Source organism: Sceloporus occidentalis, unplaced genomic scaffold (assembly GCF_023333645.1).
Source record: "Sceloporus occidentalis isolate IW3139 unplaced genomic scaffold, rSceOcc1.0.p SCAF_44, whole genome shotgun sequence".
In the NCBI taxonomy this organism is placed as follows: domain Eukaryota; kingdom Metazoa; phylum Chordata; class Lepidosauria; order Squamata; family Phrynosomatidae; genus Sceloporus; species Sceloporus occidentalis.
The window spans coordinates 2,558,961-2,584,292 of record NW_028317024.1 but is presented as its reverse complement, the minus strand read 5'-3'; the positions used below and the strand labels follow the sequence as shown (position 1 = coordinate 2,584,292).

Below are 25,332 nucleotides of genomic sequence, written 5' to 3'. Positions count from 1 at the left end.
ACTGTGAGGATATTGGAATGAGAAAAGATTCTGCTTGTCACTTACATTGCAAAGCAACCACACTGTGATCCTTCAGAAGTAAAAAGAATACTAACAAGAACCTGCTATAGTTGGACAGATATCTCAGAGAAAGCAACTTTGCATTTTTTGGTTTTATTCAGTCGTTAACAGATTATGGGCAGCATTTCTGAAACATACACATTGCTCAGCTGTAAAAATAATTAGTACACAATAACCACGTGTTTAACGCGTTCGTTGTCATACATGTTCCATTGATGAATCGGCAAATGATATAAAATACATAGATCAAAATGTGACATTAAAAACTAACAACTATACATACAAAATGTCAGCTCTATGCACAATTTAGATTCACTGTATAAAATATATGTTTACCATTTTTCTAATAACAATAGATCTTACTGTATGTTTAATATTATATCACTAATATAATAAGAATAATTAGCTACACCTTCAATGGCTTAATTGTGGTTTAAACTGTACCAACCATTTGCATGAAGAGGCAGGACTATAAAAAAAAACAAACATGTTTTCCCAAAGCAAAATAAATCAACCAGAATTATATGGGTCATAATTATTGTTAAAGTAAATACATTAGATGGGCATACAGCAATGTAATCACATTATAGGGTCAATAGGATGGGTTAAACATAGACACCTAGAATATGACCCCAAAATATTGGTAAAACAGAAATGTGTCCTATGAAATTGCTTAAAAAACATAATGCACATGTATGCACAAAACGTGTGTATGGCACTAGACTTCTGATTAAATAAATCCCAGTTAAAAATTAAAAAAAGTATTATTGTTTAAAGGCCTAGTCTACAATCACACATGCAGGCAGCCATTTTTTTTTTAGAAGCATGCACAGTTTTCACAATGTATTTTTCCAAATCACGGTGTAAACTTCATATTAATACTATGAAAAATACGTTTAACATGGAACGGGCTCGTTAATGTTGGTTTAGAGATTACCTGGAGTTTTAAAAAAAATCCTCTGTAGTATTCAACTTCTGGGCAGTTTTTTTAATGTAATTCTCTGAGGGCTGGCATATACCGCGCTATAGTGGTACTCCAACTATTACTACAGTACTGTAGGAGAACTGGTTCTATGGCCCCAGGTTATGGAGATGACCCTTGTGGCCGACCCATTGAGCAGTGGTGCACTGAAGAGCCTACCTGCTCAATGGGGGGGGGCAAAGGGGCTTCATGGCCTAAGACAGAGCACACTGCTGCTAGTCATGCAACTAAACACCATATAAATGTAGTTAATATTGTCCAAGTCAAAGGCCAGACAAATTAAAATAATGCATTCACCTGCATTCAAACATTGGAGGAATACATTATAAAGAATGTTCCAATCAAAACGTTGTTATGACAACCATACAAAAATAACTTTGAAGTTTTGTTATTTAGGCCTTTTCTACATTAAGACAAAAAATCCCAGGAAGCTGACCCACGACAATAGCCTAGGGAAAGCGTTACAGAATAGAATGTAACGTCACTGGAACAGATAATTAAAAACAGTAATTTTCTTCTGAAAGCATACATCTGTCATTAATACATTTTCCAACTGGGTATATGGCACGTTTTGCTGAGTATCCTGTCGAGGAATGTTTATAAACCTAGTTTATATTATAGGCCCCCAAAGCAAACATATTTAATTTCTAAATATTCATCAATGCCATATTTTGACCCTTCTCGGCCAAGACCAGACTGCTTTACTCCACCAAACGGGCACTCTACAGAAGACAGCAGACCTTCATTGACTCCTACCATGCCAACCTCAAGGCGTTCAGCCACTCTCCAGATCTGTGCTGGGTCTTGAGAATAGAAGTAGCCTGTGAAAATATATGACATTATTGGTAACAAAAAAGTGTTGGGCTGGGGGAATTAATTCTACTCGGCTTTTAATTTCTCAACAAGGAAAGGAAAATACTCTTTGCTTCCTTCCCTTTACACAAGCATGCGATTTAAAACATCTTCATAAATGTTTATGACATTCACAAACTCTATCGTACACTCTCTGCCTAAATTGTCATCACCTTTGTTCATATTATTTCGTGCTTAAGCACTGTGACATTCATCAGATTAAAAAAAAAATAAAAAAATTATAAAACCTTACATCCCATTGCCCTAGCATAACATCTAGCCAGTATAACCCTCCTGCCCCAGTTCACAACCCCCAAACCCGTTAAGCCATAGGCATAAAAATTATATAAAAAATGTACACCTTATGGTATGTTCCCTGGTGCTGGGAAAGTATGGAAAATCTATTCACAGGAAAAGAGAATAATCTCTGAACCGACATAGCACAAAAATGGCAAAATTGCTCTGACCTCTGAGGTACCAAAAACCCCTGGGATTAAAGTACTCATAGAGAAATAAACAAGAAAAGATATACAACAAGACATACCTGCTAAACCCACATTGGCAGAATTTGCAATGGTAATGGCTTCATCTTCTGTGTCAAACCTACGGTTGGGGGGTAAAAACATGAAGACTGAAAAAAGGACACAAATTGCAGGCACGTCTAAGAATGCAAAAAAACAGAATGTTGCAGAATCTTGTAATACCTTTTTTATTGGACTAACAGTATTTAAAATAATAGACAAGCTTTCGGGAGTCCTCCCTTTATCAAGTCAAAAGCATTTCTGACCAAGCAAGTGAAAAACAGTTTAAAACTGACCAGTACATGTTCTGATACAGGGTTAAAACAGGGGTTAAAACAACACGGTAGAGAATTTGCAGACAAAAAACTAAGAGGGTCGTAAATAGTAAATAGTGGCATATACTATAAAGAGAAAACTACCACAACACCGGATTACAATATCAAGAAAAAGAACTCTCAATTCACTCCAGCACCAGGACGCAACAGCAAATTGGACAGTTACATTAAAAGTTTCTGGCTAAGAACTGCATCCTTAGTCACAAAGCAGCACCATAATAAAATCAGAGCCAATCTCTCACCAATAGAAAGAGATGCAATCAAGGATTTAAGGAATAATCAAACCATCACAATCAAACCAGCGGACAAGGAAGGAGCAGTCGTTATTATGAACACCCAAGATTATATAGAAGAGGGAAACAGACAATTATCAGACAGCACATACTAGAAGAAACTGATCAAAGACTCCACCAAGGAATACACTACCAAACTGAGGAAGCTGATCAGATCTGTCCCAGAGAAACAGCAAAAAGGATTGGAAACGTTCATACTCACCAATCCCAACATAGGGACATTCTACATGCTTCCGAAAATCCACAAACCAGGGAACCCAGGCAGAACTATAATAACGGGTATGGACACACTAACCGAACCAATTTCAGGCTTAGTGGAAAATATTTTAAAACCCTTTGTTAAAAACACTAGGAGCTTCATACAAGACACCACTGACTTCCTTAACAAACTCGGTCAAATTACAAACTTGCCTGCCAATTCTATACTTGTAACCATGGATGTGGAATCTCTATATACCAACATCCCACACGAAGATGGAATTGAGGCCTGCTCTCTGTTCCTCTCAGAACATACTCATAACCAGAAATACAGTCCTCAAACCATTACTAAACTCATAGAATTCATCCTCACACACAACTACTTCAGTTTCAACAACAATATATATCTGCAAACCATGGGCACTGCCATGGGGACGAGAATGGCACCACAATATGCCACTCTATTTATGGCTGACCTGGAACAACGATTCTTGGAAACACAACTTCACAAACCCTACAAATATGATCGCTACATTGATGATATTTTCATTGTCTGGACGGACGGAAAAGAAAACCTCAGAAAGTTCCATAACGCATTTAATACATTTCACCCATCTATCAAACTCAAAATGGACTTCTCCACAGAAAGTGTAAACTTCTTGGATACAACTTTCACAATAAACAAGGACACACTACATACATCCCTATACAGAAAACCCACAGACCGATCCAACTACCTGCACAAATCCAGCTTCCATCCATCCCACACAAAGCAAGGCATCATCCATAGCCAAGCCACCAGGTACCACCGCATCTGCTCCAACACTGATGACAGAGACATGCATCTAAAAACACTGTCTGAGACACTCAAACAAAAGGGATACAAACCTAGGATCATCAATAAGAAAATTAACTCTGCTCTACAAACACCACGTGAACACACGTGTGCAATACACAGACAAACAAACATCCTCACGCATACCCTTAGTAGCCACATACAATCCTGCCCTAGAAGAAATACGAAACATCATCAAGGATCTGCAGCCAATGCTAGCAGAGGATGCGGTGTTAAAAGAAATATTCCCTGAACCCCCCCATCTTGGCCTTCAGACAACCAGCTAATCTCAAACAAAAGCTGGTGAGTAGCAAACTACATACTGAAACTACACACACAGATAATGGAAGCAAACCATGCAACAAAGCCAGATGCAAACTTTGCCAACACATCTGTACCAGCAACACAGCCACCCACAACAACAAGACATACAACATTAAAGGATCATACTCATGCACTTCACAAAATGTTCTATACATGATTCAATGCACCAAATGTACAATAGGGTGTTACGTCGGTGAAACCTGCCAGCGACTGAATTAAAGGATGAATCTGCACAGATACTCCATCAACCATCATGATGAAGAAAACCTTTGCACTCCAGTTGGGCACCACTTTACCCAAACAGGTCACTCCATACATGACCTTAAAATCAAAACACTGAGAGGTCATTTCAAAAACACCCAAGAAAGAAAGACATTTGAAGCCAAAATGATAAATTTTTATGATTGTACAAACAGAGGACTTAATGTGGATTTGAGCTTCTTAGCACACTATCAAAACTTCCTATAACCTGTGGTTTTTTTTTTGTTTTTTTTCTCTTCTTCTCTCTCTCCTACACGCTTACCCGTTATCTGTGTAGTCTATGCCACTATTTACTATTTACGACCCTCTTAGTTTTTTGTCTGCAAATTCTCTACCATGTTGTTTTAACCCCTGTTTTAACCCTGTATCAGAACATGTACTGGTCAGTTTTAAACTGTGTTTTTCACTTGCTTGGTCAGAAATGCTTTTGACTTGATAAAGGGAGGACTCCCGAAAGCTCGTCTATTATTTTAAATACTGTTAGTCCAATAAAAAAGGTATTACAAGATTCTGCAACATTCTGCTTTTTTGCATTCTTATACACTGGACTAATACGGCTACCGCAAACTACAGGCACGTCTAGAAAGACTAGGGAAACAGTCGACTAAAATATTAGCTCTTAGCATGTTTATGATATTTCAATGAAGTGACACACAAATGGATAATTCCTTATTGGCCACAGAGATGATAATGCAGAGAAATGAACCTCGAGTTTTAGTGGACTATCATTTACACAGTCACATAACCTTTCATGACCTCAGAGGTCGCTTCTTCAGATGTATTGCAAGTTATAGTTGTTAATGTGAAATGTAGCCCTCAATATGTGGGATGGTTTCCCATATGTGGGAACATACGGTTTTGACACGTTCCTTCTCCAACTGCCAAGTTGGCAGAATGGCACAGGACTGCTTGCATATCGCCAAAGGCCAGTTGTTCATACAGAGGAATACACACAATTACATACAGGATGCGCTCTCACATTTATTCAACTTACTTTATTACTGGAGCCAGGGGACCAAATGTTTCCTCTTGTGAGCAAAGCATTTTTGTTGTGACATTGCTTAGCAAAGTTGGTTCATAGAAATTCTTCCCCGCAGAAGATCGTTTGCCGCCAGCTTCAATACGAGCTCCTTTAGATACAGCATCGCTGACATGCTGCTCTACCTGAAGCAGAAGAGTAGTAGTAAAGTTGAATGCAAAGGACTTTGAGAAGTCAAGTTTTCCTTTTTATAGGAAAAAAAAAGTCCATAATTCAGAGTTAAGACACAAATAGACCATTTCAGAAGCGAATACAGCATTTTGGGACAAATGCAACCATCTAGAATGTTATGTGTTCTTCAGCACTCCACACAATGTCTATCAAGGACATACATAAGAACCTCCAGGTCCCTACGTGTGAAAACAGATTACCAAACAAAAAACCCTAAAAACAAACAGTAGTTACTGTCAGAAATGCCAAACTACAGCTTTCACCATACCTTCTGCACAGCTTTATAGTTGATGAGAGGGCCCTGGTTGACTCCCTCTTCAAATCCATTCCCAACACGCAGCTCTTTTTGGATCAGTGCAGTTAACTTTTTCACAAAGACATCATGTATTCCTTTCTGAACCAGAAATCTATTTGTGCATACACATGTCTAAGAAAGAGGGGAAAAAAAATGATGGGTCAATTTGTCACAAGAAGGGACTATTTATACCCCCATCCATACAAGACGGGAAACTTAGCAGCCTTTTGCATGCCTGACTTACTATTAAAGAAGTCGATAGGCTTAAGGGAACACAATCAACATCAGAATAGAAGAAACATCGTGTACCTGACCGGAATTCCGAAACTTTGAAGCGAGAGCCCCTGCTACAGCCTGGTCAACTTTTGCACTGTCAAATACAATGAATGGCGCATGTCCACCGAGCTCCATAGACACCCTCTTTACGGAGTCAGCAGCATAGCGAAGCAAGATCTGAGATGAAACAAAGCTGATTGTTGAGATTTCTTTTCAGCTTATTAGGAATGTACTTTCATAAAATGGAAATATTTAAATATCTGAAAGATAAATAAGCTCTTTATTTTAAAAACAACACTGATTGAATGCGATACCTTTCCTGTCGCTGTAGACCCTGTGAAAGAAATTTTTGCAACAGACGGATCCGTGCAAAGGATCTCTCCAACGGCTGGCGCCTTCTCCCTGGAGCATGGAACAACATTATACACCCCTGCTGGAATCCCTGCCTGGTGAGCAAGCTGTAGAAAAGGCACAAGTGATATTGTATTAATATGAGGAGGGACCTTACTGACTGCAGTAGACGGTGGCAGGAGATCTTCTTGAAGGACTTACCTCTGCAAGTGCCAATGCAGATAATGGGGTGTCTTCTGCAGGCTTCACCACAACGGTGCAGCCAGCAGCCAGGGCAGCTCCCACCTTCCTTGTAATCATCGCACTGGGGAAATTCCACTGGGCAGACAGAAAGATGGGACAATTCAATAAGTCCACCCTGATGCCCAGGGTATTTTCAATTCTTATCTAAAAGACGTTCTCTGGAAGTGACGTATGCACCATGAGAGAACTATGGAAGGTTCTAATACACAAAAGAGAAGCAAGAGACCGTAGAAATGCTAGTATTTAAAAGTTAAACGTTACCAGTGTAACTGCGATGGTGAGGGGTGTTCCTTGAACCACAAATTTCCAGAAGAGTTATACATCATGATATCCTTATGCATTATGAAAGTCCAAACCCAGTGGACTGCTGAGATGGGCCCCATATAATGCATAGTTAAAATGATGACATCACTTTTCATACATTTTGGCACCACCTATGAATTATATAGGAGGAACTCAGCCCTTCGTCGAGGAGCCACTTGCTGGTGTTGTGTTTCCATTTAGCGAGGACACCTCATAGTCCAGATAAAACATTAAGCACGGAATCTATACCTTGTCAGGATTGTTTGCTTTTGTAGACAACAATACTATCATCAACTAAAAGAAAGCTCATCAACCTTGAGACGCAATCTAGCTGCTGATCCATAATAAACAAACGGGCACTTAGCAAACTGCATTATGACCAAGAGGACAATCGGCCCTGTGGGTCACTGTCTTTTGTGTTAGGCTTCCAAACCTTACCGGGGTAATGATTGTCGCCACTCCAACAGGTTGCTTGAGGGCCAAGGCTCTGCGGTCTTTTAGCGGTACGGATATCACATCTCCGTATATACGCCGAGCTTCCTCTGAAAACCATTCCAGAAAGCCAGCTGCGTAAAGAATCTCTCCGAGTGCCTCTTTCATGGGCTTGCCCTAAAACCAAAGAAAACAAATCTGCTGAAGAAACTGAAATCTGCTCATTGTTTGCATCATAAAAATAACTGTTAGGTGCTGCATTTTCAGAATTCATAGTCTTACTTCTCCGCATGAGATTCTTGAACATCATAACACCTACATAGTTTAATACACAGTAAATGCCACTAAACCATGGCAAAGGTACAGAATTGTATGTGGTTATGATAGATTGCAAGCTTTCAAGACTATCTAGTCATTCTTCCACAGGCACAGTTGACATTTCAACGTCATCCTCAAAAAGTTAAGGCAGTGCTGCAGCTGTTGACGAGTTATACTTTCCACGACATTTAGCAAAAGTCTGTCTTAATGCCCCACGTACATATATATTATTTGCCTCCTCTCCTACTCCGTACATCTCGGCACGAGGCATACAGCTGAATGGGAACTTTTTTTATAATTAGGAACTGATAATCCCTGCATATTTATATTGGAAAATACAAAATAAAAGTTACAGACAGGCTTACGTTTTCCGCTGTGATTATCTTGGCGAGATCGTCTTTGTTCTGGATCATCAGATCGTACCACTTACGCAGCAGGACACTTCGCTCCTGGAAAGAAGGAAAAAAATACAATAACCCATAATAGTTTTTAATGTATATCGTTTACCATGCAGGACTAATGTACATTTAAATCATTTGCAGTGTTAGTAAAAATAAGCCACAGAAGGGATCTTCTGATGTAGTTGATACATTATATATGCAGCAAAGTGCAAATAGGGGAATATTATTAATTTGGCACAAACTGCTGTCTAATGATCTCTATAGTGATCACCTAGCAGAATGAGCAGCCTTCCTTAGCTCACCTTGCCAGACACCTCTCTCCATGTCTGGAAGGCCCCCGAGGCCGCCTTCAGTGCCTCCCTGCACTCTGTGGGGCCACAGTCACTGACTTGGACCAGCTCGGCACCGGTAGCAGGGTCCAGCACCGGGAACGAGACTGAATCTGAGCTGTGCAGCCATGAGCCCCCTACATATGCAGCTGATCGCAGGAGGGACGCGGGGAGAACGGGGGCACACGATGTGGAGGACATCCTGCTGGGGAGGAAAAATATGCCAGACAGGGGCAACCGGGCAAACATTCCTTCTCGGTGCACAGCTGATCTGCAGCCAGCGGTACGGCAGGGATCACCGACACTTTAATGATTAACCAGATATTAACAAATCTGGATGATCATTAAATGCAGCGGTTCTCTGTCGTCTATTAAAGTGCAGAAAACCAACCCAGTTGCACAATAGCCAGGGCCGGTACAACAGTCATAGAGGTTGCCGAGCCTGCGCTGACATAGAGCGAAGTCCCAGTGCGCAGGGACAGCAGGGGGTGTGTCTCCGTCGCCACGCCTCTCCATGTCTTCTTAAAGGCACAGCTGCCTCTTTAGTCGACTTGCGCCATCTGCTGGTGAATGTGTTATGCAGTCTGCAAACACACATTTTCGGTTTTATCATCCTGTTTTTGATTTTGAACATTTTGTAAATGCACAGCATAAAAAAGGTCTCTGTTGGAGCTGTGAACATTGTTGTACAGAGCTACGGCATATGCTGGTGCTATATAAAATAATAATAATAATAATTTATTAAATGCAACATTGACAACATATTTAAACTGTATACCAAATGTCAGATCTGCCTGTGCCTAGTGGCTCAGCACATGGACCTATTACCATACCTGGGAACTTCTCGCCTCCGGCTACCCGGAGCCTTCCCTTGCGGGACAGAGCCAGGGCTGCACACTGACATCAGCGGGCGGCCCCGCTGGCGTTGGTGGGCGGTCCCGCTGACGTCAGGGGAGATCCTGCTGACGTCGGGGGCGGAAGCGGGAAACACCCCCATTTCAAGGAACAAAATGGGCATTTCTTTTTTTTTTTTTTTCAACTATAAAATTACAAATATTACAAACAACATAAATATATAAATAAATACATATAATAATAGTTTATAATATAATTCATTTTGTTTATAGTATTGGTTATTAACAATAATCTTAGATTTACTATGTATAAGTTTCTTTAGCTTATATTATACCTATATGTATATATAATAATAATATTACATAGAAATATCTTTCAGACTCAACAGTATGTTTCATAATAATTAATTTTAACTCTCATTATCACATATTGCCATAACTGTTATAATGAATTGTATTCCTATCACGTGAAAAGGGAAAAAATATGTATTTAATAAATATCATACATTCAGGGCTATACTGATAGTAGCCCTCCTCCATTTTACATTGGAATTGTATCTGTTTATGTATCTCTTCCCAGGGTATTTTCCCTGGTTTCTTCCAATTTCTTGCTATAACAAGTTTACTAGCCAGGGCTAATTGGACCAATACATTTTTTTTTTTGTTTTTGTAGTTTAGTTAAACCAATATGGAATATGTACCATATTTGGGGTAATGGATTAATGTCTGAATTTAATATTTCCCTTATAATCTTGAATACATTTGTAATAATGTTTTCTAACTCCTCACATTCCCACCACCTATGGTACATATTACCATCTTTTTTCCCACAACGCCAGCATAGTGTAGAAGTATTTTTTTCAAATTTGGAGATTAAAGTTGGAGTCCTATACCATCTGTGTATTATTTTATAATGCAGTTCTTGCATACTTAAACAATGAGAGAATTTCCTAATATCATTATAGGCTTGAGAGTTTCCAGGTGGTCCTATTACATACCTCCCAACAGGGCCGGCTTTAGGTGTTCAGGTGCCCTGTGCGGACTACTCCTCAGGGTCTCCCTCCCCGCCCCACAAAAAAAGGAAAAAAATCTTGTAACTAGTTTTAATTAGAGATTATTTACTTGCAAGTGCAAACAAGTACATATAGACATACACTACCCATACACGCACACTGCACTTACACACAACTGCTCATAAACACACACACACATATACACATACACTGCCCTTACACACACACATATACACGCACACTGCCTTTACACACACCTGCGTTTACACATATACAGATACACTGCCTTACACCCCTTTCTCCCCATCTCTTATCTCTTACCTTCATCATCCATCCTGTGCTGGGAGCGCGAGGCTATTGATGCAGAGTACGGGGGTACGACGTCATATCCCAGCGATTGGCATAATTTGCCGGTGCATAGTGATTAAGGAGTCACAGAAGTGACAGACCTCGCACTCCCTAATGTTGAGCTGACTAGAGGGAGATTGTGATCTCCCAACTAGTCCTGCAGGCTGCAGCTGCTGGTCGGCGGCTGTGTGCCCCTCGGAGCTGCGCCTCACCCTTCCTTTGCCCCTGCAAAGCAGGACAGAGGTAGGGATAGGCGGGACAGAGTCCCAAATTGGGACAGTTGGGTGGCATGCTATTATATGGTACAATTGTATACAGACAGTGGGGCTTATTCACTAAAAGGGGAGTTTTCAGCTATATTTCACTACATATTATGAAGGCCCAACCCCAGTGAGCTTCTGCTGCACATAGCAAAGCTTTGCTGGCCCTGTGATGTATAGTTAAATCAGAAAAGTCTCCTTACACATTAAATTATGCATTATACAGGGCCAGCTGAGCCCTTCTTGCCGGAGAAACTTGCTATTGTTGACCCTTCATAATGAATAGCAACCACAACTCGTTCCTTAGTGAAGAAAACCCATTATAGATTCCTGCCGCCATACATCAGGACATAAAGTCCAAGTGACAGGATTACCACAAAAAAACCCAAAAAGAAAATACTAAAAATTGTGTCCATAAGAGTTTTATCATATTACCTTTTTCCATTTGACACACTAAAATAATAATATATGCTAGGAAAACTTGGACTTTATGTCCTGATGTATGGCGGCAGGAATCTATAATGGGTTTTCTTCACTAAGGAGCGAGTTGTGGTTGCTATTCACACAAATCTATCAAGTTAAACCTCATGCTTTGAAAATGGGGAGGAGGGGGTTCCTTCTTAACTTCAAAATGGCAATCTGATTTCTCACTGTTTTCATGGTTTCTGGTCTAGCACTTTGTGTATTAACAAAAATATGTTTATATAGTCCTAACTTTTGGCAAATGGCATATCGGTTCCCAAAACCAAACCGAATGCAAAACTTTCCAGTAAGCGAGCTTGACATTTTAACTTTTGTACCAATCATTCTGCAAGATAAATACGCCAAACTCCAAAGGTTGCAAGAACAAATTTCTAAAATAGTTTAACATTTTATGTTTTTTACATATGCTTTTAAAATCATGACGTCTTTTCTTTCTGCTGTCTTATTCGTGAATTCTCTGCTTTGGTTAGACTCTACACCTTGCGGAATTTCAACACATATAGAGATTGGTAAGGGTTATTATTATTATTATTATCATCTTTTATTCATATAGCGCTAACAATTTACACAGTGCTTCTTACAATACATATATTCAAGGCTGTTTTAAACCTTTTAAACATTATTGCACCATTTGTGGTTTTTATTCTTTTTACAGAGTATTTTTAAAGCTGTATCCCCAGAATTTGTTCTGTTTTATCCATATATTCAAGGGTTCTGACAAGCCTAGAATTGACAGACTAAGACAAACCGATACATTAGCTAAAGAGGGTTACTATATTATATTCATGCAATATTGTTAACAGAGAATTGCAAAACTGGATGTATTATTCTTTTCATGGATCTCATGATAAATGTATTGCCTAATATAATAATATATACGTTGATTTACCTTTTCAGAGTCTTTTTATCTGTAACTATCTGAAAAAAAAAAAAAAAAGTTTAATCTTATACTTAAAAATGCCTTTTTTACAGCTCACAGGGCTCTGGAATACTTCCAAAGCGATGGAAACTTTAACTACAGAGAGGTAAAGAAAATATTTGTTGGAATTTACTTTTTCTATTATTTCATGATATTTTGTTGGTTAGAGTTTTGTACTATGTTAATAAGGCTAGTTAAAATTATATATATATATATATATATATATATATATATATATACAAATAAACATGTTTATATGTATTCTGTTATTAGCTTTTAAAGAAACACCCTGAAGCGTACCAAGCAGGAAGTGTATACCCTGATGCTTTCTATCAAGACATTTGTGCAAACGGTAAAGGATAGTAAGATTAGCTTTAGATTGGTGACAATTGACATGGGGACATAATGAATAATCACATAATTGATTTATATTATTTACACACACAAGGCATAATAAATAATACTGGAGACCTTTGTCTTATTTCTGATCTTCCATTTGCTGACCCCAGGCATGAATTCAATAGTGTGGTCCAAATGTTTTCAGCATCATATCAAAGACAAAGTCGCTGTGTAAATCTTGTCTTTCCCTCCTTGGCTACCTACAGGAAAATACCATGATCTCTCAGAAGATTCACATTGGACGCCTTTCCTGAAGGCTAGTGTCAATTATATCAGAAAGGTCTACCCGCGGCCATGGGACGAGGTAAAAAATTCTAAATACCAATATGGCGTTGCCATTAGCATATTGAATAACTAAAATTCAAATAGATATATCTGTGATGTAAGCAGCTGCATGTTCTGACCATGACACGGTCCTGTGTTCTTCATGTTTTTGTATTCAGAATTGTTAGATGATGAACTGCTGGTAACCTTACTATGAACCCATATTCTCTTGAGGCTCTCACCCTAGGCTTTCCTCATGGATGTTTTTGCATGACACATATAGTGCAGTATGTGTGATGAATAAACTCACAAAAGAAAATCCATTACTTGAATTAAGCAGCGAAATACCTTCTGTGACCCACATACTACAGAGCAGAACTTCAGATGTGGTGGTCATGTGCAATGTATATATATATGTTCTGGAAAAACTGGCCAATTTGGTAACCCAAACTCACACATGTCAACATCACTATGTACTATTTGGAAGGATTTAATCAAAGAATATAATATTAGATACTGCGGTTCAGAGAAACATCAGCCTTGTGCCTTCTTTTTTATTTCATTTTTTAAAAAGTTTTTAAAAGTTACAGAAACATAGTAGTGTGATACACAAGTCTTAGGGAAAAAGCGACACAGGAAAGAATTATTGTGTTGCAATTGATATGTGATTGTAACCCTTCATATGCTTTATGCTATGTCTAGTCAGCTCAGAAGTTGGTGGCCTTCCTATTTGGAGTTGCATCTCACATGGTGGCTGATGTGAGCTGGCACAGCCTGGACATTGACCAAGGGTTCCTCAGTGTCATGGGAGAAGTGAGTATAAGGGTTTATTTACTCAACTCCCTATCTCCCCTATTTGTTCTGAAAGTACAACTCCATTGATCTTCTCCAAGAACTGCTTGGTTTTTTTTGGTTTCCCAAAATAATGCATAGTTAAATCCGTGAAATTTACTGAAAGTCTACTCAATATCTAAACTATGCTTTAAATAAGAACAGCTCAGTTCTTCTTGTGGAGAATTCAGAGAGTTAAAACTACAAATCACATGCAGATTCCCTCTTAGTTTCATCATAGTTTTGTTTTTACATTGTGTGGCTTCTAAAATAAAATGTGGGCTAGAACCAGCATATGATTCCTCTTGTTCTGGAATTACTTTTAGATTGACTTCCATGGCTCGTATGCAGACGCTCATCATGCAGGAGACTTTGGTAAATCTGAATTTTGCTTTCTGTTTATTGATTATATATGTTTTTTGTGTTTTTAACATAATATATAGCATAATACTATTTTATTATATTCTGGTATCTTTTTTTAACTTTAGGAGGTGATGTATTGAGTCAGTTTGAACTTGACTTTAGTTATCTGGAATCAAAATGGTAAGTGCACAAAGTATCAAAATTCAGATATTGAGGATGTTTACATGTGTAAATAGTAGAGTCAGTACACTAACAAATCCTAAGGCCTAGTATTGATGTATGATGGCGATATATTGTTATTTCTTGTCAGAGAGGCTTGCAATTCACCACTAAAAGAGTTCTTATATATGAGGCTTATTTACTGAGCACACTCGTGTTTTATTTTAGGTACATACCAGTAAAAGACCTTATTAACATCTACGAAGAGTTCTATGGCTCAGCAGTCATAGCAGAGAGCACAATTATTGATTGCACATACATTTTGTTCTTGCAAATGTAAGTCTGAAAATAAAAAAACAACTTTAAATGGGAAAATGGAACAGCAAAAAAAATGTAGTTGAACCTTGCATGATATAAACAAAATAATAATTGATATTTTTATGTTTTGTGGTTAGGTATGGGGAATCTATTGCTGTCTCCAAGGTAAGATTTTTTTCCCCTTAGGCCAATGAAAGCATTCAAACAAAGAACTTTTCACATTTTCTTAACATTTATTTTTATAGCTTTTTTCAACATATGCAAGAAAATCACCATTCCTGGTGGAGAGATTCAATGAGTATTTTCTGGGTGGAGTAGATGATATGGCATTTTGGTCAACAAATATTTTTCAGTTAACCAGCTTCATGTTGGAGAATGGTACAAGGTGAGTTGTGTCTACAGTGCTAAACAAATTCTTCTCTCCACGATCGCTCTACTAGGATACATCTCCACTACCCCTTGATTGAGGCATATGTCACCTCATTAGAACCTTGATAGCATTCTCTTTCAGAAAGTCATTAGGGAATGCTTTATTTACTCATGCAATGATAGTAGACCATTATCGTTTCAAAACAGATTTAGATGTAAAAGTAAGTTGGGCAAGTTGGTCTGGCTTGCTGAGCTTACATATACTTTACATTGATTCATTCTGAAAGAGAAAGATCCTTGAAAGAATTGTTCAAGACCAAGTGTTAAAGGACCTGTTTTTTCCCAGTGTAGCTCTGTCTTGTTATCCTTCCCCCCGATGAACTAGGCCAAGTAATCAATTTATTACTCCAATACGTTTGGAGTTTTAACTCATCAGTGTGCACCATCTATAGTCTCTTTTGAAAAGACATATTTGCTGTTGCATTCATTAAATCCAATCCATCCTAAAATGTTTTTCTTATATCTTAAGTTCTTTGAATTTTGCTAATACATTACAGTGGCTTAGTGATTTCCTGCTGGAAAATAACTATTTAGTGGAGCAGGCTGACTTAATTGTGATTGCAGAACTTAAAAGATTTTTACTACATTGCCCATTAGGAACATAATAATGTATTATTTTGGATGGCTTAATCTTCTCTAAAACGATTATGTATTCATGTCAAAATAACAACTGTTTTATGGAACTGACTAATTCGGGCCTATAGCAGATAGACACGGGGGGAATTACTTTATAGTTCTGCTTAAAATTAAGTTTTGTTTAGTGACTTTTTTTATTTTGTATTTTATTTAGTGACTGTTACATGCCGGAAAATCCAATTTTCCTTCAGTGCAATTCTCAGAAAAGACATAAAAATATGTGAGTAAAATTGTATTCTACATACCTTCGTTTACCAGTAAGGGTACATGTCCTCATCAAGTAACTTTTGTCACAAATACTAGAGAACAAACTGTGTACTTAAATGTGAGGAATACCTAACAAATAAATTATTTAAGAAGCTGATGCCAATGAATGTGATCTTTAAAACAGGTAATTGGATGGCCGTAGGTTTCAAAGAACTGCATATGATGACAACCATCAATATATTACGTATACAAGTGCATTTGCAATGTGTTACATTGAAACATTGAAGACGCTGCATTTATTCTATTAACATAAGTGACAGTGTTTAGAAATTGGATACCATGTTACTTAATTAGCTTGACTTTGTTAAATACATTATTAGGGTTTCGATCTTGGTCAGTATTTTTCTTGTAATTCTTTTCTGTTTTCACAGATTAGGGAAAATACGTTTGCAGAAAGATGAAGACTTCAGCAATGTCACTGACTCTTTCATGAACTCAGTTGGAGCTAATATAATTTCAGCGGATAACGGAGTATTCTTTCAAGTCAATTCATGGGCCAAGGTAGTGTTCTTATATGCAGCACAAAGCAAATCTGCTTAAAGAGAAACTGTCATGAAAGACAGATGTTGGAAAATAATTTTCTGTAAGAAATATTTGGAACCCGGGGTGGATCCTGCATGTGGCGACCCCCCCAACCAACAAACAATGCATGTTGGCCAGAATATTTATTTCACAAATTGTTATCTGTATGTCAACTGGAAAAAATAGAAATCTGGAAAAATAAATGATTAACTCATAAATAAATTAAATAGGTTTAAATAAATAACATTTTCTGAACAGATATGGTACAGCGTAATTCCCACCACTATACACTTACCCAGACATTGACAGTAGTATAACTCCTATTATTATACACTAAGCCAGACATTGACGTGGTAGGCCTCTGCCCCAAAACAGCCTGACTGTGCCTCTTCTGCCTCCCTAATCAGCCTGCCTGTGCCATTTGCCTATAAACACTAACTTATTACTAACTTCATTCAATCACCCACTAACTAACATTCATTCACTCACTCACTCACCCATTCACTCTCCCAGACCCACTTACCTCCCACAGCTTGCTGCTGTGGCGCCCGTTTACTGTATGAGGAAACTCTATTCCCGCCCACGCTCCTGCTCCCCTTGCGCGGGAAAGAGTTTCCACATACAGTGCGCGGGCGACACAGCAGTAAGCCACCGGGCACCCCCCTGATAAGTGGCATCCGGGGAGGACCGCCCCCCCTCGTCCCGTTTTAGGTACGCTACTGTCCTGCATTAGATTTGAGAAGCTCATGTCAGTCGGTGTGGGCTCAGAAACAGGTATTAGGATGACAGTGACTGTTACAGTAGGTTCCAAAGAACTGCATATGATGACAGCCATCAAAATATTAGGTATACAAGTACTGTTTTAGAAATTCATATGCACATGCGACTTTTCTTCCACTATAACAGGAGACAATGTTCAGTTCAGAAAAATTTAAATACCCTATTAATTAATTAACTTGATTTTGTTAAATACATTTAACATTCACCACAAAGTAGGGTTGTCATCATGACTTATCATCACAAGGGTGCTGCATGACGTATACTCCTGTTTATGTTCTACCTGCTTAGACAGCTCCATGTACCTTCAGTCCCTTACTTTTCATGCACGGTCAATTTAATGCCTTTTACCTTCCTGTATGGGGTCATCAGTGATAATTGTGCCTGGAGGTGTATGGAAAATAAGTTGTTAGTTTTTAAAGCAACAGTTTATAACTTTTTCCCCCTATACTTCTCTACATATTCTGAACTAGATTATTCTATAGCCAAGGCTATGCAAAGCCATTTTATTATAGTACCAAAATAATATAACAATTAATACAAAAATGTAGCTGAATGTCATTCAAATTTTGTCAATAATCATCCCAGATATTTTCCTCCTAGGTACATACCCTAGTCTAAGTGTATTTGTTATGAATTTTAATTTGAGAAAAAAAATATATAAATATATGTCTTTATTTAATATTACAAAAAACATTCTTACAGACTTCTATGCAGTTTTTAACCAACGCAGCCAATTCGATGTACCTGAAGGGGATCTTTCGTTCTCAAGATCCAACTCATAACGCAACTCATTCTACCGCCTATTTTGTGAGAACCCCTTATGCAAGACTAGGGTGGTACGTACTATTTAACAATATCTCTCATTAACTATTACATTGTTTAATAAAAAAAATAAAGTGAATCCTCTATGCAAAACTGGCTGATGTGCCCATTATTAAAATGACAGTATCAGGGGCATGGACCATACAGAGCATATGGATAGTATGAGTGTGGGTATGATTATGGCTTGCAGTCCCCATCTTATGTGAGCCTACCCCGCAGGCTGATGTTGCATACATAGACATCATGTGCAATTAGCATGTACCTAGCATGTATTGAATAAATTTACTAAGGGAGGTTAGGGCTTTCAAGAAAAAAATATTTCCCTTTTTGTTACTTTGATTATTTGGTTTGGGAAAAACGCGAAGAAGAAGTAAAAATTAACCTTAAACAGGCATGTAGTCTTTGCTGCAAAACCATAGCTAACTTATTACTTTATTTCAAGCCAAAATAATTTTTTTGATTGCTCACAAAATTAGCTACATTTGTTTTCAGTTTATGTGACATTAAAGAAGTATAAATTACACGGACGGTGTAGGAGATTATTCAGCAATTATGTCAATCATATAAGTGGCTCCAAAAAATTCTCCAATACACAGGACTATGGCCACAGCGGACTTCAACCATGATGGGCTGGATGATTTGGTAGTTGGTGCTCCAGGTTACAGCACCATGGGCCAACTTCAAGTAGGACGTGTGTACATTGTCTACAGCAAACAAGCGGGATTGCCTTTTACCAGTTTGGATCTAGACGAGGGGGCTGATGTTATTCTCCAGGGCCTCGAGGTGAGGTAAAAATGTGCAGAGAAGGAAAAAAGCAGCGAGGAAGTTATATTCAATTAAAAGTGCATGGTGATACAAATTTTAAGCACATAGGGAATACCTTTGGAAAGGGGGGCGATGTGGGAAAAGAAAGCGTGTTACTGTATTTTAGAATACATATTTGTCAGCTTCAAATTGAATTGGTAATTTTACTCCTCAACATTTGACCTTATTGGAAATCTACCCGTGTTAACAACAATCACCAAAATAAGTTGCCCTGTTAAATGTTTCAGCAATCAAGCAGATTTGGATCTTCGGTGGCTGTACTGGACTTCAATCTTGATGGAAAGCTGGATCTAGCTGTAGGAGCTCCATCTGTAGGATCAAAACAGCTCACATATACAGTAAGAGACTGTGAAATTTCTTATGTACTCCATAAAACAGAAGGGTATTTCTCATGGTAACAAGGCAAAGGTGCTGAGGTAGGACATGACCCATAATGCCTCAGAAGTGGTTATAGTAATGTATTGTGACATGCAAAATCAAGGTTCAGTAATATATCATCGGGGTCATGTACTGTTTTTTCAGGTGGAGAAAAAAATACACATTTTAAAATCACTATGTTCATTTACAAACACTGTTATTCTTAAAAACCCTCAGGTTTTAATATGCAATGAAACATAGCACATCCTCTATTTCTGCTAGTAACATGGGAGTTATTTTACACATTGATTACATGCTTACACATACTTACACTAACATACACTTACTCATGCTCACTTACACACACACACTCATAACACACACTCCCTCTCACAATACTTACACACATTCATGCTAACGCACACTTGCATGTCCATGCTAACACACAAACTCTTAGACATACACATCTATACTAACACACAAACACACATACACATTCATGCTCATACACACATTCATGTTAACACACACATACATATGTGACACTAATACATACATTTTTATTCTAATATACATACATACATTCATACAGACTCCCTCCCTTACCCATTCACTCACACCTCCTTTACCTTACTGGCAGCTTTCTCTCCGGCTACTTGCACACTGTGCAAGCAGCCTTGCTTTCACCACTGGGTGATGTAACCTTGTACTATGTGCCTCCCTGTGCTGGTCCAAAATTGTTCACAAAGAGTCAGTCTGACCTAGACTGGCCCCGGTCCAGGTCAGACCAGCCCTTAATTAACAACTTTTTACTGGCTGGAGGGTGGGGGCAAATATGGTTGACAGGTCACACACCCCTAAAGCCAGCCTTGGCTATGATCGTCACTACATGATGGCAGGTAGCAATGTAAAAAATGGTGTAGCAGCAAGATGGCTCCTCACATATATCACAATACATCACAATAGCAATGTTATTGTAACATCCACATCATGAACAAAATAAGATTAATCTGTTAATGTAATTGTAATAAACTGACTATTGTAATACGATAGTCAGTGAAGCAATGAAAGTATCAAAAACTAGTCATCCTACTGCCAAATGTATATCTACTGTTTATTTGTAATTGTTTATTTTTTATTTAGGGCTCTGTGTATGTGTATTTTGGGACTAAGACCAGAGGTTTCTCCTCAGAACCTAACATCACTATAACATGTAAGGTAAGTTATTCTTTTTTTAGTGAGCGTTCTCATTCTAAAGGCCAATTTTCATTAGTGGTTTTTATTGGAAAAAAAAGTAGCTTCATTGACACAATGGTTTGTATTTGAATGCCATTCTTGAACGGCATGTCCATTCACCACTCTTGATACTAAATGAAACTGTAAGATTACACATATAGCAATATACACTATATGGACAAAAGTATTTGGACACCTGACCATTACAGGGACTTTTATGTCATTGCATTCTAACTGCATAGACGTTGATATGAAGTTGGCCCCCCATTTACAGCTATAACTTTTCTGGGAAAGCTTTCCACAATATTTTGGTATGTTTCTGGGGGAATTTGTACCCATTCATCTAGTAGAGCATTTGTGAGGTCAGGCACTGATGTTGGATGAGAAGGCCCACCTTTGGTTCATCCCAATGGTTGAGGGTCAGGGCTCTGTGCGGAGCAGTCATGTTCTTCCACACAAAACTCATCCTACCTGAATTAAATAATTAAAAGGTGTATCCCAATTATTGTGTCCATATAGTGTATGTTAATTGGGGCAACAAAATGTGCATTGATCAGAACCCCAAAATAATGCTTGCAACCTTATTTGGCTGATTACACTCACTGAACCACATGTGTGCACCACATGTCTAATCACATACATAGCTAATGCAAGCATTTCCAAGTGGATTTTACATGTCAGTATTTCCAGGTTCACATTAATTCTGAGCAGGACAGGTACATACGAAGGAGCTCACAGCATTACATGCTTATCATGTGTTATAAAATTTGAAATATTACAGAACACATACTGTAACCTTGGCTGGACCCTCCTGGCTGCTGATGTGGATGGAGACAAAAAGAAGGACCTTGTTATTGGATCTCCATATGCACCAGGCGGAGGGCAGCAGAGAGGAATTGTGGCTGTTTTTTATTCCCAGAGAAGAAGGAGCAGACAAGGTGATGATCTGAGATAAACAATGGGTGGTGAAATATACTTGTTGGCACCAGTGACTTCTTATAAATAACATGTGTAGTATATTTTCAAAATTTTGTATTTTTTTGTTGACTAAGATTGGAGATGACACAATTGTGTGGGTGAAATTTCATCTAGGCATGCTGTCAGTAGAAGATGCAGAATGGACTGTTTTGGGGGAACACAATTACGCATGGTTTGGCTACTCACTTCATAGTCATGAACTGGATGACAAGACTTTGTTAATGGTTGGGAGTCCAACATGGAGCAAGTGCAAGAGGTTTGCCTAAAATTAATTACCTTAATCTGTTTGCTTACAGATTCAACATTTTTGTTAATTTAATGTTTATATATTTTTTTCATATAGTACACCTTATTGTGATGGTCCAGCAGATACCTTGCAGAGTATGGGAAAAGCTTATGGATTCTACCCACCAAGTACAAATGTATCCTTTGAAGTGTATGGGGATACAGTAAGTGTACAATTATTTTATAGACTGAATCTTTGTATAATTCATTAAATATATGTGAAATTTTAACTTTCACTACAATGAAAACTAAACCCTAGTCTTAATTAAGGAACAGCGTAAGTCATTTTTATTAAATGGCTTGACTGCTACTTACAAGCCTAACAACTTAGAAAGAGTAGTGATTTATTCTTCCTTCTTCTTCAAGGTTTATTAATGTAATCATTATCTGCTAGGTTTCCATTGAAGCAGACTTGCAGAGTGAAAACTTCAATGGAAATTAATGTTGTAAAAGGGCTATAGTGAAGAAAAGCCTCCTTATAATATATGTATCATAAAAAGTGTAAAACATTTCTGAACGGACATTTCTGAAGGACTCTAATGTTAAATGCTTTCTTTGTTATATGCATGTAACATAAACTGGTTGTTTCGCTCTGCTGCAGGAACACAATAAATTAGGCACATCATTTGCCAGTGGAGCTGTTCTAGTCAATGGAGTAAAAAGACAAGTGCTGTTGATTGGTGCACCTACCCAGAGTATGTATGCGTGCCATTAAAATATCAATATTTAAAAACCAGAAAGGACACTCTAACTAACGGTTCCAGCTGGAAGGACAGATGCTGTCCTGTTATTCTATTTTTATAATATCTCATTTAATAGTTATCTGTTATATGTGGCCCTCTGAATGAGAAAAAATGACGATAAGGTTATTTCTCATTAGTTTGTTTTTTTTTGCCTGCCCCCACAGTAACTCTTCTAAATCATTGATGAATGTGAAAGTGGGCAGAAACATCAGACAAGCGTACAAGGTTTTTCTTGTGAGAGTTTCTCCAGGATGGAAGTTCTTTCCACCCTTTTTCAAAGATGGGCACAATTTGTTCACCCTGCTCTATTCTGTCTCGGGTAGAGTTCTCTCTCAGCCATGTATTTCTTATTCAAATGAATATCTTCCAACATTATTGCACTGTGTTGTTGTTGCAGATAGCAATGCAAGGCTTGCATTCATACCACAAGTGCTACACCATGCCGGGGCAGTCAAGATGTTTGAGCTAAATTCTGGAAGGGATCCATCATTACTAGGCATTTTGAGTGGGGACAGGGAATATTCACGGTTTGGAGCAAATGTGCATTTAAGTGATCTCGACGACGATGGTCTTGGTAAGAGACAATATTTTTGGAATGACATCATATGGGAACGGATAAAACAAGGCTTTATAGCTGGAAATCTTGGTGTTTCATGGTTAAGTAATGACACAATCTAGCTTGTGCAGGTTAGGTAAGAGAACAAAAAAAACACCTTATGTATTATTTAGCAATATGCACTAACACTATATTAATTTAACAGATGAAATCATTGTGACATCACCTCTAAAGACTGATGGCAAACAGTCTATGCTATTCGGCACTCAAACAGGACGTGTTTTCATCTACAATGGAAATGTTACCTCTCCAGGTCTCCTATCCAAAAGTTGCAAGTCCTGGGTTTCACCCTGTCCAGAAGACTGGGTAAGGCTATGGAGAATGCCAAGTTTAACGAAATTGAATCATGTTTCCTATATTATGATATTTGGTAAAAAGCCAAAATTTGCTAGTATTTTGTATATATAAGGTGTATACAATATCATCCAATGGTTTGCTCATGTTAGGTCCACTGCAAATACAGTAGCTGTAGGCATTTCATAAATGAACTGTGTTTTTTCTCCCTTCACAGGCCCAGTATGTACTGGTGTCTCCTGAAGTAAGTGTCACGATTTTGTGGTTCAACTTGAAATTCAGATTTTATTGATACAGGGGATATAAACTGACTTATTGTTTTAGGGGAAAGCAAACTATGGAACAGCTGTAACTACAGTCACATCAAAGGGAGAAGTAAGACATCTTTTGTTCTGTTACACATATAATTCTAATATATTTATACATATATAACAATAGAATGTTATGTTAGGTATTAAGGATCATTCTGTTTTATTACACACGCTATTAGGAGTTATGCACAATTAACCAAAGGGAAAATTGGATGATACTGGGTGCTGACACTGGGAACGTAATCAGGCTTAATATTTATATTGTATTTTAGAAACAAGTCGTGGTAGCGGCTGAAAGAAGTTCTTTGAATGGAAGACTTGCTGGTGCCATCTATTTATACAGTCTTGGATAACAAATATTTCATAAGGAAACAAAAGGTGGGGTAAATGGAGAATATATTGTATGGGAATGTAGCTTGAAAGCATACTTGGCTGTAATCAATCAATAAAAATCCATTGTTGACAACTTTGCCTTCTTAATCTTATGACTGTAGAGTGTGGATAGCTTCCAGCAGAAATGGTAGAGGTTAATACACGCATAGGGAGAAAAAAGGCTATTCTAAACATAAGAGAAAGCCAAGGACTGAATAAGGTTTGAGATTTTGAGATTTTTACAGCATAAAAAAAAAAAGTAAACAAATGGTTCTGATCTGCCTTCAAATTCTAAGTTTCTTGCGTACTTGTTGTCACGGTCAGGACTACTTGCCAAGCCGTGACTGTGTGGAGGGCGTGGGCATGAAGGGGTTAATAGCACCAGGCCTCTGGATTTACTAACTTGACCCCTTAACAAGGCATAAGCTTGTGAATATTGAATATGTGCCTTCAGCTTCTCAGCAGATATTTTTATGTTAACCCTGAGTGTCCTTTTCTGTGTGACTCTATGTGCAATGAAAGGTTAAGAGTGGACAGGTGGTTGGCTATTTCTTGCTCCAAGTAAGTTAAAAGAAACTGACCAAGTCTATTCAAGGACCACAATGAGGGGGGTCAGAAGTGATTGATCATCTCAGCTGCAAACATGGTCTTTGACATAAACTGACCATAATAGGATGAATGGTTTTCTGTATCTTTCTGTATGTATATTTCAGGACACTTGCTAAGTAGACAGATCTTAGCACGTAGCTCTCTTGTTTGTAAAGGTATATAAGACATGTGTTGTTTTCATTGAGAGAGAGTAGTCTGGCTGATGACACTCCCTCGTGTG

The 25,332-nt window shown here is 38.1% G+C and overlaps 2 protein-coding genes across 2 annotated transcripts; one reads left to right on the top strand and one right to left on the bottom strand.

The window, feature by feature from the left end:
• Positions 1-1,657: 1,657 nt before the first annotated feature.
• Positions 1,658-9,023, bottom strand: LOC149289579 (succinate-semialdehyde dehydrogenase, mitochondrial-like). Its single transcript, XM_089490470.1, has 10 exons — positions 8,793-9,023; positions 8,455-8,538; positions 7,778-7,948; positions 6,995-7,111; positions 6,757-6,900; positions 6,476-6,619; positions 6,140-6,298; positions 5,656-5,825; positions 2,439-2,497; positions 1,658-1,863 (listed from the first exon to the last, which is right to left on the bottom strand). Exons 1-10 carry the CDS (start codon positions 9,018-9,020, stop codon positions 1,658-1,660), a joined length of 1,482 nt encoding a protein of 493 aa, XP_089346596.1. The 5' UTR covers positions 9,021-9,023.
• Positions 9,024-12,195: 3,172 nt separating this feature from the next.
• On the top strand, positions 12,196-24,484 carry LOC149289578 (phosphatidylinositol-glycan-specific phospholipase D-like). Its single transcript, XM_089490402.1, has 25 exons — positions 12,196-12,286; positions 12,750-12,802; positions 12,970-13,048; positions 13,302-13,399; positions 14,062-14,172; positions 14,517-14,565; positions 14,679-14,733; positions 14,941-15,048; positions 15,168-15,195; positions 15,276-15,415; positions 16,250-16,315; positions 16,734-16,863; positions 18,367-18,500; positions 19,083-19,269; positions 19,539-19,649; positions 20,812-20,886; positions 21,686-21,842; positions 21,997-22,138; positions 22,226-22,331; positions 22,769-22,862; positions 23,308-23,484; positions 23,672-23,832; positions 24,038-24,064; positions 24,145-24,195; positions 24,404-24,484. Exons 1-25 carry the CDS (start codon positions 12,196-12,198, stop codon positions 24,482-24,484), a joined length of 2,511 nt encoding a protein of 836 aa, XP_089346528.1.
• Positions 24,485-25,332: the final 848 nt, after the last annotated feature.

What these genes read in the sequence shown, in the direction of transcription:
- LOC149289579 (XM_089490470.1), bottom strand. Translation starts at nt 9,020, where the DNA reads ATGTCCTCCACATCGTGTGCCCCCGTTCTCCCCGCGTCCCTCCTGCGA. An exon ending in GGAGAGAGGTGTCTGGCAAG is followed by an intron (nt 8,539 to 8,792) that starts GTGAGCTAAGGA and finishes CCTTCTTTCCAG; the next exon opens with GAGCGAAGTGTCCTGCTGCG. An exon ending in AGATAATCACAGCGGAAAAC is followed by an intron (nt 7,949 to 8,454) that starts GTAAGCCTGTCT and finishes CTTTGGTTTTAG; the next exon opens with GGCAAGCCCATGAAAGAGGC.
- LOC149289578 (XM_089490402.1), top strand. Translation starts at nt 12,196, where the DNA reads ATGACGTCTTTTCTTTCTGCTGTCTTATTCGTGAATTCTCTGCTTTGG. An exon ending in ATGTTGGAGAATGGTACAAG is followed by an intron (nt 15,416 to 16,249) that starts GTGAGTTGTGTC and finishes TATTTTATTTAG; the next exon opens with TGACTGTTACATGCCGGAAA. An exon ending in CACCCTGTCCAGAAGACTGG is followed by an intron (nt 23,833 to 24,037) that starts GTAAGGCTATGG and finishes CTCCCTTCACAG; the next exon opens with GCCCAGTATGTACTGGTGTC.